At 36.4% G+C, this 14,508-nt stretch overlaps 2 protein-coding genes across 2 annotated transcripts; one reads left to right on the top strand and one right to left on the bottom strand.

Moving 5' to 3' along the window:
- Positions 1-495: 495 nt before the first annotated feature.
- PSRP4 (plastid-specific ribosomal protein 4) lies at positions 496-1,393 on the bottom strand. The gene is made up of 3 exons (XM_088957420.1): positions 1,041-1,393; positions 882-946; positions 496-754 (listed from the first exon to the last, which is right to left on the bottom strand). The coding sequence occupies exons 1-3, from the start codon at positions 1,198-1,200 to the stop codon at positions 620-622; spliced, it is 360 nt and encodes a 119-aa protein (XP_088813546.1). The 5' UTR covers positions 1,201-1,393; the 3' UTR covers positions 496-619.
- An 8,683-nt stretch (positions 1,394-10,076) lies between these two features.
- On the top strand, positions 10,077-13,212 carry LOC148843534 (F-box/kelch-repeat protein At3g23880-like). The gene is made up of 2 exons (XM_088957461.1): positions 10,077-11,778; positions 12,885-13,212. Exon 1 carries the CDS (start codon positions 10,497-10,499, stop codon positions 11,748-11,750), a length of 1,254 nt encoding a protein of 417 aa, XP_088813587.1. The 5' UTR covers positions 10,077-10,496; the 3' UTR covers positions 11,751-11,778; positions 12,885-13,212.
- The last annotated feature ends 1,296 nt before the right edge of the window (positions 13,213-14,508 follow it).

Raw genomic sequence — 14,508 nt, 5'->3', positions numbered from 1 at the left:
TTTTTGAGACATAAGATAATTCTCGTGGAATCATCAATCATTTTATGTGGTTACCTTCAGATTTAAGGGTCATCTAACTAATCTCTAAGGCTATGTTTGGTTTGAAGGAAAAAGTAGGGAAAGGTAGGGAAACCTATACAAGATGCCCTTTTTGACATAGCCTAAAAGTGAAACTCAGTGGATTCAAGTAATTTACCACAAAACTATGATTCCCTTTTTGCGATTTCATAGAACAATTTCCTTTGGTTAAAGAAGGTTAGAGGTCACTTCCCTGAAAGGCTAATCAGAAGCATTCCTTTAAGATAAACTGGTTTTTGTAGCCGATCATAATATCAAGATAAACAAAGAAAGCTAAAGAATCTAGTAGACAACTAAGATAAAAATAGCTTAAATTTATCGTTTAAAGTAGATAATTGACAAGCAAAACCATCTACTCAATCATCCCCTATGAAAGCTACACATGGAAAACACACAACCAAGGCACCAGATTAAAAGAAAAAAACAAAAATCAAGCTTGAGATTCACAATTTCATAGAAGGCAAATGTTATAATTTCTAAAACAAAATCATCTTCTTAGGATTCAGAAATTACATTAACAGAAAAGGAAGCGATACCCTCCTCAACTAGAAAATAGAGACTCGTCAATCTCAATCTTAACAATCTCATTGTCTTCAAAACGATCTTTCTTAGGTGGTGCCGGAGGAACCGGAACCCTAGGAGGACCTCTGCCCTTCTTCTTGTTCCTCGGCCTCGCCTGAAAAAAAGAAAAGAAAAGAAAAACGTAATAGAAGCACCAGTTTCATCAAGAAAAACCGAACATAAGCTTCGAAAACAAAACATTCATGGAGAACAACTTCTTATGGAGCAGATAGCGAACTTACGTTTCCGAAGGAATGCCTGAACCTTTTGCCTTTCGCAGTCTTCTTGTCACCTCTGCCACAGTACACTGAACAAGAAACATAGGATTTAAGGTGAGAATTACAGAGATATTTAAAGAAGAAAAGAAAGAGGTTGGTTTCTGAGAAATGGCTGTGACTTGCCCAAGGGGAGTGTTTGAAGAGCAGCTGCAGACATCGAAATTGAAGTGGGAGGACCAGCGAGGGACACGCCGAGGGTTTCGGACCGAGAAAACGAGACTTGGGACGAGAGATTGAATGCTCGAGAAGCCATGGGAAGAGCTCCCAGGATCAGTGACGCCATGGCTGAGTGACTGAGAGAGAGGGAGAAGAAGATAAGGTCTGAGAGACGTTAGGGTCGTTTGCTTTTGATTCTTCGGCGAACCAGCATGTGAGTAAGCGGTGTGTGTTGGCAACCGTCGATCAAGTGACCCCACAGCTTGAACCGTCGGAGATGCTTGTAATTTGCAAACATGGAGGATTGATTTAGTGAATTGTCTCCTACCTAATCATCTGATTCAACGATACCTAACTGGAACATGGTCTTTAGAACCGAACCGGTCAGGGCACCGTTTTCCGGTTCGTCGGTTCAACCGTCAGGGTCGAACGGTTCGACTCGTGACGTCATAAAAATAAAAAATAAAAAATACTTATATATAATAAAAATACCATAGAAATTTACATAAAATACCAAAAATAAAAAAATACAGGAAAAAGAACAATACATGAAAAAAACAAAAATATCTAAATATAAAAATAATAAAATACAGAAAATACAAAAAAATACAGAAAAAAATTCCAAAAAAATACAGAAAAATTTCCAAAAAATATAGAAAATTTTCCAAAAATATAGAAAAAATCCCAACTGTAGTACTTAGACCCTTTGGCCTACCTGAAGGATCCATGTCAAAAGATATGTAGTCTAATAACCAAAAACCCAAGGTCCTAATAGAAAAAAGTTACCACTTATAATTGAGAAACAAAATCATTCATTTACCCATTATAACAGCTCAATACACCTTACCATTAGCTATCTCAAGCTTTCAGTTTCTACTTTCTTTGAGTTTCTGACAAACCCTTTTAACTTGTATTCCAAATATATGAAGAAAAATGTAAGAAAAACTTATACCAGGCCATAAGCAATGCAAATTATAAAAGGAGTACTTTCTTTCACCTTATGGAAAGGGACCTCTTTAGATGGTCAAGTCTTTTAGAGTTTCCTCTGGATTTCTTGTTCAAAAAACACTAAGAAGACAAGAAAAGAAATTTTGCAAAAGATTCTATTCATATTGCTATAACATCGTGCATTCTTAATTCATCAAACATAATACTTAGATACTCAAAAATAAAAATATCATAAACACAAGTAACAAAAAGATCAAAAACCAAGTTCACCAAGTATTAAACACAAATCAAAACTTCAAGTTCAACATAGAGTCTAATTCACTAATCTAATCATCCAAATTCTCCAGATATGTTGGCCCCACTTCTTAATGGTACCAACTACCAACCAAAGCCAGGTGGTATTTCACCATCATTTTCATCTTCATCTTCGGGAGGTTGTGTTTCATCTGCATCTCCAACTTGGGTATTGGCTGCATTTTCCTCCATGATTTCCCATTTCTCAATGAAAAATTCATCATCATCTAAAGAATGAAAATTGAAAATTAAAACTAAAAAAATAGCTAAAATAATCAAGTATGGAAATGTCATTTGAAATAATATCAATGATAGTTACCATCAATCCTAGCTATTTTTCTTGATGGTGATTCCATTATTGGAAATGTTGTCTCATCAGCTTTAAACATATCATCATTTTCATTACCATCAAATAATGGAGGATCCTCATCATCGTGCACTATCCAATCTTCCACAACATCAACATGTTCATGCCCAATTGGGTCAAGACTTTCAGTTTTTCTCCTACAAATCAATAAATGATACATTAGGTGCAATGCAAGCATTAAAAAAAGCAATAATGAAACATAAAAGTTAAAACACTTACCCATCCATTATCACATGCATGTTGTAATGAACATATACTAGGTCATTGAGCCTCTGGTGCTTTAACCTATTCACTTCGTGTGTATACGTTCATAAACACTCCAATTGCGTTCACATCCAGATGAGCTACACGTTTGGCTAAGGATCTGTACAACAATCATTTTCAAATTTGGAGTGTCACAACCAAATCTTGACCACCATTCACCTATATACAATGAAATAGAGTTAATTTAGTTTATAAAATAAAATTGAAAATTGAAATAATAAACATGTTATAAGAAACAAATATTTATTACTTGGAGGCGTTGACTTAAATGTCTTCATTAACAAAGGTCTTCCAAAATTACTAAGACAATTTTCAAAAAGAGTAAGCTCTTTGTTCAACTTTATTTCCACATCATCTGATTTGATTGTAAGCTTTTCAATGGCATAAAAAACTGCAGACATAACGGTCGGGGATTTAACTTTTAATTTCGGATATATTGGAAGGTCGGGTTAAAATAATACCCTACAAGATGAAGCCTTTGACCCATTCAACTTTCTTATAATTAAAAAACTTTTCCAGTGATTCTTTTTCCTTCAACATTGCATGATACATACACCCCATTGTAGACCTAAACTCAAAATCTGCAAATCTCAATGCACTAACAAGAGGTGATGTAAAACCCACAATCATTTTGCATTGTGCCCAAAATTCAGAATCCAAAACTATTTGTATTACTTCCTTCCCCTTTGTATATTTTGCATACCTAGAATCAATAAAGCTCCGATTTGTCACCAAATTTTGCAAATCATGCATGTGCTTCAAAATGCTATCAAATGCAATGAAATTAATTGCAAAACGAGTGGCTCTAAGACGTACTATCTCAGTCCAACCAGGTCTCTTCCTTAGCATTGAGAGTATAAAAATATGATTGTAGACAAATTTGGTAATTCTAGATGCACGCTAAACCACATTTGCAACCTAATCCATTTCCCTAATTTCCTTTAACATCAGGTTTAGACAATGTGCTACACAAGGTGACCAATATATCCATGGAAATTCTGCTTCCAACAATCTTCCTGCAGATACATAATTTGTAGCATTGTCAGTGACCACCTAAATAACATTTTTTGCTTTTACCCAATCAATAACTTCCTTAAACAAAAGTAATAAATTCTATGCACTATTGATTGTTTTAGAAGCATCTACAGACTTCACAAATGCAGTTCCTGTAGGACAATACACTAAAAAATTAATCAATGTTCGTCTGCGTGTATCTGTCCAATCATCAACCATTATAGTGCAACCATATGTAGCCCAATCCTTACGGAGTTTATCAATTGACATTTGCACCTCTTGAACTAAATCCTTCAACAAATTGGTCCTACAGTTATGATATGAAGGAGTTTTGTACCCTGGACCAATAGTAGCAAGGGCATCCAACATAGGCTGAAAATATCTTGAATGCAAAGCATTCAAGAGAATACAAGCATCACACAACCACTTCATAACAGCATGGTCCACATGATTAATTGCTCCCTTAGATGCCAGTACATTCTTAATTCCAGGTTGTGCACCTGGAGTGGTCCGTGGAGCAAAATGGCTAGTTATTAGCTTTGAAGATGCTTTCCCCTTTCTCGATGATGTAGTTGGTTTTTTCCCTTGATAGGTATCATGTGTACTAGGTGGATTTATTTCTCTAATCTCAATATCATCATCATTATCATTCCTTCCACATTGTGCTCTAGTGCCAACAAAATTCATTGGTTGCTTTTCACTTCTTTTTTTGTCATTGATTTCATTCAACGATTACTCCATTTTGAACCTTATATCATGGGGTACTTTACCACAAATTGCAATCTCACATTTCCTTTGGACAAGATGTTGTTTCATCCTATTAATCCCTCCCCCTTTAAAAGTCTTTTGACAATAAAGACATGTCATTTACTTTGATCCATTAAGAGGGTCAACTTTAAGGGAAACATGCTCCCAAGAAGAATAAGTTTTTCCCCTAACATTTGATGAAACGAACTCTTGTGATGGAGCTGGATCAGATGTATTAGCATTTGGACTTTGAGATTCCATCATCTTAGTTCAATCAAAGAAACCCAACTCTAAAATAAATCCCTTCATACAAACACAAAATATAAAATTTAAAACCTTGCATTGACTAAAAGAACCAACCAAAATGTAAAATCACTCCATATAAACAAAAAATAATTAAGAAAATACTTAAGCAAATAATTAACCAAAATGTAAAATCACTTCATTAGAAATGAGAGTAAATTGCTTGCAAAAATTTAAGCAAAACTTTCAACATCTGATCATCATATGAAAATTAAAAACAAATTAAGCCAGATTAATTAAACAAAGAACTAAGCATCTAATCATCAAATGAAGTTTGAGGGTTCAACAAGGCATATAATCAACAAGAAACTGATACAAAAATACAAGCAACAATTTTCTACTAGTAAATCTATCAACTTATCGTCTGTTGCTCCTAATTATAAATTATAAATTATTCACTAAAAGCCTCTGCTTAGTAGGTCCAAAGCAAAATGATGAACCAAATGAAGAACAAACAGGGGCTGATGAACCAAATGAATAAAAAAAATTCAAAAAATCGATTAAATCACAAAAAAAAAAAATTATACCTTCAGGGTTTCACTATCGAGTGTCGGTAATGGTGGATTCGTCGCCGGTGGGCTTGGGCAGTCGGGCTTGGTCACAGGCAAGTTACCATTGTAAGCCTGTAAGTGCTAACTGCTGAGTGCTGCTGCAAGATCACCGTCCGCCACTACAAGCTCGCCGTCCGCCGCTGCAAGTTTCGGATCTTCTCGCCGTTGGATGCCGATGCAAGTGTTGGGGTGAGGGTTACTTTTTGGTGATGCAAGCTTGCCGATCCCCGTCGAATGCTGGAGGTGATGGCTGCTGCAGGTGATTGCTCAGTAGGGTGTGAGGGTTGAGAGGAGTGAGGAGGGAACTCGGGAAAATGGGAAATAACCCTAAAGCTAAAGGGAAAATCAAATAAGGATTCGAACTAGTTGGGATATAATGGGTATTTTATTTTTTTTCATTTAAAACATTAAAAATAAAAATCTTAACCTGCGAATCGCTGCATGGATTGAACGGTTTAGTGGTTCGACCGCCCGGGTCAGCGACTTTTTGACTTTTCAATGTTTTTTTCAATTTTCCGATTTCTAGTAAAACCGGACCCGAATGGCTGACTAGTTACCAGTTTTTTTGATCGGATTGTCCAGTCTGGTTTTGAAAACTATGAATTGGAAAGAAGGTAGTTGGGCCTAGGTCGACCGAGTGAAGTTGAGATACAAATATTTTATTTCTCAAATAATTACTTAGAACTTATGGGTTGGGCCCTAGAGGCTCTCGTGGGTTCAGTTGGGGCCAATTCAAATTCTAATAAAAGATTTTTTTTTTTTTTGTTAATACATGGGAATCAAACAAATAACATACAAAAAATTAGGGGTAAACAAATGGGTAGGTTATACCTGGAAAACTGAATGGAACCAATTTCGAATCGGACTTAAACCAATTCTACCTTATAGGGTAGGGTCTGGTTCCAAAATTCTTGGAACTGACCCCCACCTAGGCCGGTTCTAGGGTCTAAGGGTTTACCTTACCTGAATCGATCTAATGAACCAACCTTACTTAGCCTTGGTGGAACTTGCCTTGGAATTGATCTTGCCTTAAAATAAATCACAAAATATTTTTGGAGATGTGAGGATTTGAACCCAATAACTCTTGGTTACAAAGGCCATTGTTTCACTTGACCTTTGAGTTACTTAGTCTGTGTTTGTTTGCGGTGTAAAACCTCATTGATGTAAAAATCCATTGATGGAGTTTCAAACTGAACCGTTTGAAATCATTGAACTGTTGAGCATCGAAAAATGTGATTATTAATGTAATATTACAACAATTTTATTGATGTAGTTTTTACATTGACAATCCATGTAAAACCTCACTATAAGTGACGTTTTACATTGATTTATGATGTAAAACTCTACTCCATCCAAATGTTGACAAAATCGAACCGGCAGTGACATTTTACACCAATGATGTTTTACACTACAAACAAACATCGATAAAAACCGAACTAATAGTGACATTTTACACCGCAAATACAAATATGTAGAGTGCAAAATCTTATATTTTGAATTATTTTGTATGCATTTACACTGTACATATTTGCATTTATACTTCTTCCAAACTGAGCCCTAATTTTTAGAGCATTATCAATTGATGCCTTTGCAAAGCCAAACAATCGTCTGCAAATTGGATGATCGGTATTACAGGACTACCTTGGATGTAAAACTCCCTAGATTTTATCTTGGATCAGAGTTTGTACACATCAACTTAGGTTATGTTTGGTTTGAAGGAAAAGGAAAGATTGTTTCCAATTTCTAATTTCCATATCTATTTTATAAGTAAAGACTCATGTCTTTTTGTTATTTTTTCATTGAATTGAGTAATTAACGAGCTATTAGAATATTGTCCATAATTTGCCTTGTTAGAACAAATGCATTTTGAAAATAAGAAATGATGCTATTAAGGATTGTTTTTGACCTTGTTGACCAAAATTTTAATAGTTGCTTTTATGTACCATATTGCACAAGTTGATAGGCCAAAATTGGTCAATCGTCTCTTGGTTCTCACATTTTGGAATGAGAGCAATGAAAGTATTGTTTAGTTCTCTCATCATTTTCCCCCAATGGAAGAATGTCTGGATTGTCTTTTCAAGTGAATAATGCGTTCAAGCACTTAATCACATTTTGTTATATTGCCATCCCTTTTCTTCATCTAAAACCATAACGTCTGCCAAATGATCATTTGCAATATAACATTCAGATCACAAAAAGTTTTGTTATTGTAAAATAATAAAGAATGCAGAATGTAATATATGAATAATTGCTTTATAAAACGAGAACTTGCAAGAGTGTAGTGTTGCAGAACTGCGAAACTGAGAACTTGTAGAGAAGAGGGCTGAGTTGACTTGGTCACTCTCCTTAAAACCACATTTCCCTCTACGGTGTAGCCGGGTGATTGTAAATTGGTGGCCAAGATAAAATAGCCCATATGTCACTGGTAGGTGTGCACTCGCTTACCGGACCTCCGCAAATCATAGAGAATGATGCTCAGATTGACAAAGAAGACATAGAAGAGAAGACTATCGAATGTTGGTGTGAGAAACTGGGTTGATCAACACTCATTTTATAGAGTGTTCTTAGTCACCCGAATGGACATAGAAGTGTCCTAGAGACACAAAGAGGAAGAGACACAAATGGATAGGAAAAACATTTTTAAAAAATAAATTTGAAATTTAAAAGTCAAATGTTTAATATGGTCAAAAGCAAAAACATCGGGTGTAGTGCACGCACACGCACCCCCACCCACCCCGCCCGGCTCGGCGCACACCTGTGATAAGCACCCCCAACCCCCTCACATGCATGAGAATATTTATAATGCTTTCCTCCTATGAGTCCTTACCCATACAGAGAGCAAAAACTATAAATATACTTCACCTCTACTCTTTTCCCAAACAATGTGGGACATGGAGTCTTTCCACGCATTCAAGAGAAGAAAGAGGAAAAGACAAAGCTCAAAAGTACAAGGGAGAGAGGAGAGATTCTTGAAATTTTGAATCTCCCTCCAACACTTGTTCTATATGATCCACAAACCCTAGAGAAACCCACACTGAGTCTATAACAAAGGACTAGTCAAAACCAAAAGATTGGATTTTTTTTTCTTTTGCACTAGAAGGCCCTACCCTAGTTTCCATCAAAAAGCAAATATTAATTCCAAGAGACTTAGAAAGGCCTTTAACATGTCTTCCAAGGGCTTTCCTCTTGGCCCCTCTTACATTCTAGGCTAGCTAGTACTTTCGTTTTGCTTGCTCCTATTCAAGTTGTATTGGCATCTTCCCTTTCATCACCCTCATATCCATTAGGGGAGGTCTTGGGTTAGTCATAATCAATGGAGGTCACGTTTATGTCTTGGTGATCTTGTTGTCGGGGGCAGAGCCAGGAGTTTTTTAGGGGGGGGGGGGGGGAGTGAGGGAAGGGAGGAAACTTACATAAAAAAATGTATTTAGTGTGCAGATTTCTAGACCATGGGGGGCCATGGCTCCCCTGGGTCTCCGCCCTTGCTTGTTGTTTTTCCCACTCAATCTCCATGCCTTCTTCTTCTCCCATATTTTCTTCAAAGTCGTCATTTGCTTCCTCCTTGAGGCCCTCCTTTTCATTGTCACTGAGGTTATTCTCCTGCAAATATACTTTCTAGAGATTTTGTCCCATTAGTTCACCAACCAATATCCTTACGAGTTTTAACAACCCATTGGGGCTCCTGCCTAAAAGATAATTGCTTAACAAAATATATGCAAGTGAAAGCTTCTTATTATTTATTTGTTTTTTGACAAAAAGAGTCTTAAGGTCCTTTAGTTAGATTAAAAGTCTCACTACTCACGGTAACAGGAATCTTACTTCGCAAACAAAAGGTGGTGTTTGGTACATTTTTCTGGCGTGTCTTTTGGTATGCGGGAAGTTCAGAAGATCAAAAAAATGGTTTTTCTTATTTGGTAATGTGTAGATCAAAAGACTCGAAGATGAGCGTGTAGAAAGACTGAAAAAACCCAAACAGTCGTGGTCTTTAAACACAAGACCCAAGAGCTCAGTGCGTGCATCTTCCTATCTATTGAGCTGTTGAAAAATCTACCTAAAATAGGCTAAAATAAATAAGAAGCTGTAACTTCCATATCACAACAAGAATGGCATTTGGTGAATAGGCTTCAATTTACTAACAAGAAGTTTCAAGGAATCCAAGTAGTAAAGAAGTAAAAAAAAGTACTAAAGGAGTAGGATTGAGTTTTGAACTACACAACACAAGTTCTGTTTACATTCATTTTCTGCACCCAGCCAGTGCACAGAACACCGGAATGATGAGGTTCAATTAAACCAGATTTTATTAAGGGGGTAAATTGATCCATTCAATATAAAATTGGGTTGAAGGATAATATTTTACTTAATTAATTCAAAATATAAAATATCCAAATTCGATCTAAATCCCACGGATAAGATACGAACATTAATGGATCAAATTTGAATTCAGGTATATTTTCATTCATAAAAGAAAATTGAATTCAGCTACATATGTATGGGATATTAAAGAGATTTGTATTTTCAAGGCAGCATGCAACTCATGCTGCAACCTAGCCCATTACACTCATTTCATAAAAATAGCCTAAAAATGAAAAATCCATTCAATAACTACAATCAAGAGCTGCTCCTCAGCAATATTGGATGAATCTCATCAATCTCTTAGTTGGGTTTCCCTTTTTTGATTTTTTAATCTTCTTTTTCCCTCCAACCAGTCCTTGTCAATCATGGTTGATGGCTTTCAACAGCTAAGGCCTGAGAAGGCTATACGAGTCTGTGAAGTCAAGATCAATGCCTTCATTTGAACACGCGACGGTAGATCAGTGGCCGCACTTCCACGCGTAGGAACCATTTCAACACATGCACTTCTCTCGGCTTCTTCCTTCCTCCAATCTCCTGAACTCCTCGAAAACCTGAGCGTTTAGTAATGCCTCTCATCTCTCCATGTCCAGAATGATTTTCAGCTCTAGACTCCATAAGCCTCCTCGATTCCTTGTTTGTCCTTCTACTCCACGGTTTACAGAAACTATGACAAGAGGAACGAGGAAGAGAAAACAAGAAGATCATAACTCTGGGACAGGGACAGCACAGCCAAGGCTCCCTGCTGAAATCATGGAAGAAATCCTTTCAAGGTTGCCTGTGAAATCTCTCATTCGTTTCCAGGGTGTCTGTAAATCATGGTGCAATCTATTCAGTGATCCTCGTTTCATCACAATGAACCTGAAGCAATCAACAGAAACCAACAGACGTTCTCGTCTCATCATCTCAACTGCTTCCACGTTCTACTCAGTGGATCTTCAGACATTCGACAGGGCCAAACGTCTTCATGTACCATTTCCGAGACCGCTCGGAAAGATCCAAGTGCTGGGTTCCTGTAATGGCATAGTATGTCTGACGCTATCACAGCACGAGAAACGCATCCATCTCTGGAACCCCATAAGCAGAGATTTCCAGGACGTGCCGCTCAGAGCTTTCGACCTCCGCTATCGAAGGATGTTTGTGGGGTTTGGCTACAATCCCACTTCTGATGTCTACAAGATTGTACAAATTTACACTTTCTTTGACAGCAGTTTCAAGTCCACCAAAACAGTCGTAGATGTCTACAAGCTTCAGATGAATGCCCACGGAAGGACTCACCACCTTGGAGAAGTTGAGTATGAAATTAAAGAGGACGGGACATGGCTGCAGCTTAGTCAGGCACCAGGCAACAGAGCTCTTCACTGGATGGCAAGACGGAGGGACGATCCATACAATCATCTCAGCCCAGAAGTTCTTGTTTCATTCGATCTTGAGGATGAGAAGTTCAGAGAGGTCCAGCTGCCTGAACCCACAAAGGAATCCGGTGGCCAACTTCGCTTGACATCTCTTGATGGATGCCTGTCTGTATTTTGTATCTCCTATCCATGGGATGTTGATGTATGGGTAATGAAGGATTATGGGTTGAAGCATTCTTGGATTAAAAAGTTATCTTTTAATGTCTCAGACATTGCTTCTGGTACTAAGTTTTTTAGGCCTGTGGGATTTGGAATCAATGGGGAAGTCATAGTGCTTGATGATATTGATGGGAAATCAGTATTTCTGTACGATCCTGTCTCCAAAAGGACTAGAAATGTTCAGATCCCCGGAAGATCACGATATATAAATACTTATGTGGAGAGCCTTGTTGCATTCAGAGATGCAGATTATGTGGATGGATAACAAGCAAATGTGGAAATATCAATTTGAGGTATAATTTATAAGCCTAAGTCAACAGCCTATAGGCTTATTTTTCATTCTGCTCTGTTGTCTTTTTGTTGTTTTTTATGCAACATACTAGGGAAGGAACAATGATCAATGATAAGGTTTAAATCTTAATTTCCATTTCTAAGAGTTGCATCAAGCCCCACCTCAGTTTAATAAAGAGGACTTTGATGTTTTCTAGCTAAAGAATAAACTGAGCATTAATTAGCTGAACTGGTTTGGATTCCCCACTCTATCCAATATACTTAGGGATGGACGGACTTCAAAATTCTCTATTTTGTTTTCCTGTTATATTTTTTCATTCGATTCTTCATTTAGGAATTGGTTCTTATTCTTTTACTTCTATTTATGGGTAAAATATTTCTTGATTGAAATCCAAGACTTAGTAGGCTACTCTTTTGCTTTTTTTTTTTTTTGAAGAGATCATAAAACTTTCCACTAAAAAGGCCATAGCCCGGAAAAGGAACAAAAAAGGTTTGAGTACAACCAGAAAAGATAAAAAAAGAAAAGAACAAGAAACAACCAGCTAAAGCAAACAAACAGAGCCAAAAACACCATCAGTTCTGGGTCTTATTCAATAAATTTGTTTCTTGATTGAAACAAGAAATTGAATTCCTAATGTGGTAAACCCACTTGGTTTTTATCTATTGCTCATGAAAAATGATGTGTTTTATAGATGGATCATATTACGTTTATTTGCTGAACAAAGTATCTTATTTCTATGTATGGATTTTGGATATTGGGTTTTCAATAGTCAAATCTTGGTTCAGGAATATCCACTGTAGGTCATCCTCCAAATATTTGAACAAGCAAATTAATTGAATTATTGCCTAGATCACCAGCTTGTATTCATTGCTTAGCTTGGGTTCATATGATTTCCCATAGCATCTGCAAGTTGATATTAGTTAAGTCTATATGGTGCTTGATAGAGTCAATTCATTGGCAAGTGCCAATCTAAGTATTTATTAATTAGGAATTTATGATAGGTCCAATCAATGGATTGCAACTCCCACATTCTTTCTGAGTATGAGATCTCCGATTATTTACCCTGATTATGCATAAAAGTTCATGTTTGAGCCTCATTGTTCTCAGGTCTGAAGTTGGCTGGATGGTTGATAATGAAAAGAGGAATATGTGGAAGCAAGAGGATGAAGGGTGACAGAAATCATCTTTCTACATGGCTCATCCCCCCTTTGTTTTGCATATAAGTAATCTACTACCTAAAGCTTTGTGCCTCTGTTTTGGTAATATTCACATCTTTTGGTATGTCTTAGCATATTTAAGGTTCCTCTCATCTTGTGTTCTGAAGTAACACATCTAAGGAGAATGATGTTTAACATGGTGATATCACTATTTTGTTCTGAAGTAACACCTTTAATGTTCAAAAGGATAATGATGTTTAACATGGTGATATTCTGTTCTATATTTGTTTTATCTTGTTTTACTTTGAGCTCTTCAGTTTTTTGGTGCTTCTATGAATCTAGGATGTTCATTTAGAGGAATGAAAACCAGGTAGACATGATTTTGTAGCTCATATCGGAAAACTTATCATTATTATAGTATTCAAGTTTTAATGTTGTAGTATAAAGAAAGTGAATTAGAATCTAGGTAGATCACTGATCTCAAATCATGGGCTACCGAAAATTAAGATTCAAGGTTAGATGTTTAGATATGGTTGCTAGTAGTATAGATTTATGTCTACTTGATCATGGGAATTGTCTCTAAGGCTGCGTTTGGAAACAATGCAAATGGAGCGTAAATCCCGTTCAGGGTAAATTTGCACTCTGGTTCACTTTTGCCTGTATTTGGCAACATTACATTTATGCATTGACGAATGACAGACCGATGCATATTTACATTGATAATAAGATGTAAAAGTACATCAATAAAAAATAAGTAAATTTGCATTCAAGTGGGCTTTTGATAAAAAAAAATGCATATGTTTTATTGCAATTCATGTTTGCATCCATTACATCTAAAAGTCTGTTTGGTAAGAAGGCAAATTTGTACTAACCCAATTTCGCAAGTTAGGCTGCATTTGGAAATGATGCAAATGGAGTGTAAATCCTGGTTCAGGGTAAATTTACACTTTGGTTCATTTTGGACTGTGTTTGGCAACATTACATTTATGCATTGACAAATTACAGAAAACATATTTTCCGATTCATATTTACATTGATAATAAGATGTAAAAGTACATCAATAAAGAAGTAAATTTGCATTCAAGTGGGCTTTTGATAAAAACAAAGGCATATGATTTATTGGAATTCTTGTTTACATCCATTACAGTGGTAAGAAGGTAAATTTCTCAGTGCAAAACTAACCCAACTTTGCAATTTATATGGACCGTTTTACACTACATATTTGCATCATTTCCAAACACAGCCTTATATGAACCGTTTTACACTACATATTTGCATAAACGCAGCCTAGTTGATCGAAAGAATCCCTTGGATATTAGTTGGTTGTGGACAGAAAAGATAAATCTATTAGTTGGTTGTGGATGGATTTTATAGATAGATCTTAGCATTTGATTCCATATTTATCTAGTCTATAACCATTTATGAATTCATTTTCACAGTTGGAAAAAAAGAGGTACGGCCATAACAAGACAACAAGCCTGGAAAATGCAGAACCTGTATGCATGTTTCAATCATGAGTTATGGGGTTAATTGATTTATTCTAACTTTCCAAAGATATATTAAGACTACTGGAC

This window comes from Nelumbo lutea, chromosome 8 (assembly GCF_056320005.1).
Source record: "Nelumbo lutea isolate HS-2025 chromosome 8, American lotus-T2T, whole genome shotgun sequence".
Classification (NCBI taxonomy): domain Eukaryota; kingdom Viridiplantae; phylum Streptophyta; class Magnoliopsida; order Proteales; family Nelumbonaceae; genus Nelumbo; species Nelumbo lutea.
The sequence above is the reverse complement of the archived record's forward strand: the minus strand, read 5'-3'. Positions and strand labels throughout refer to the sequence as shown.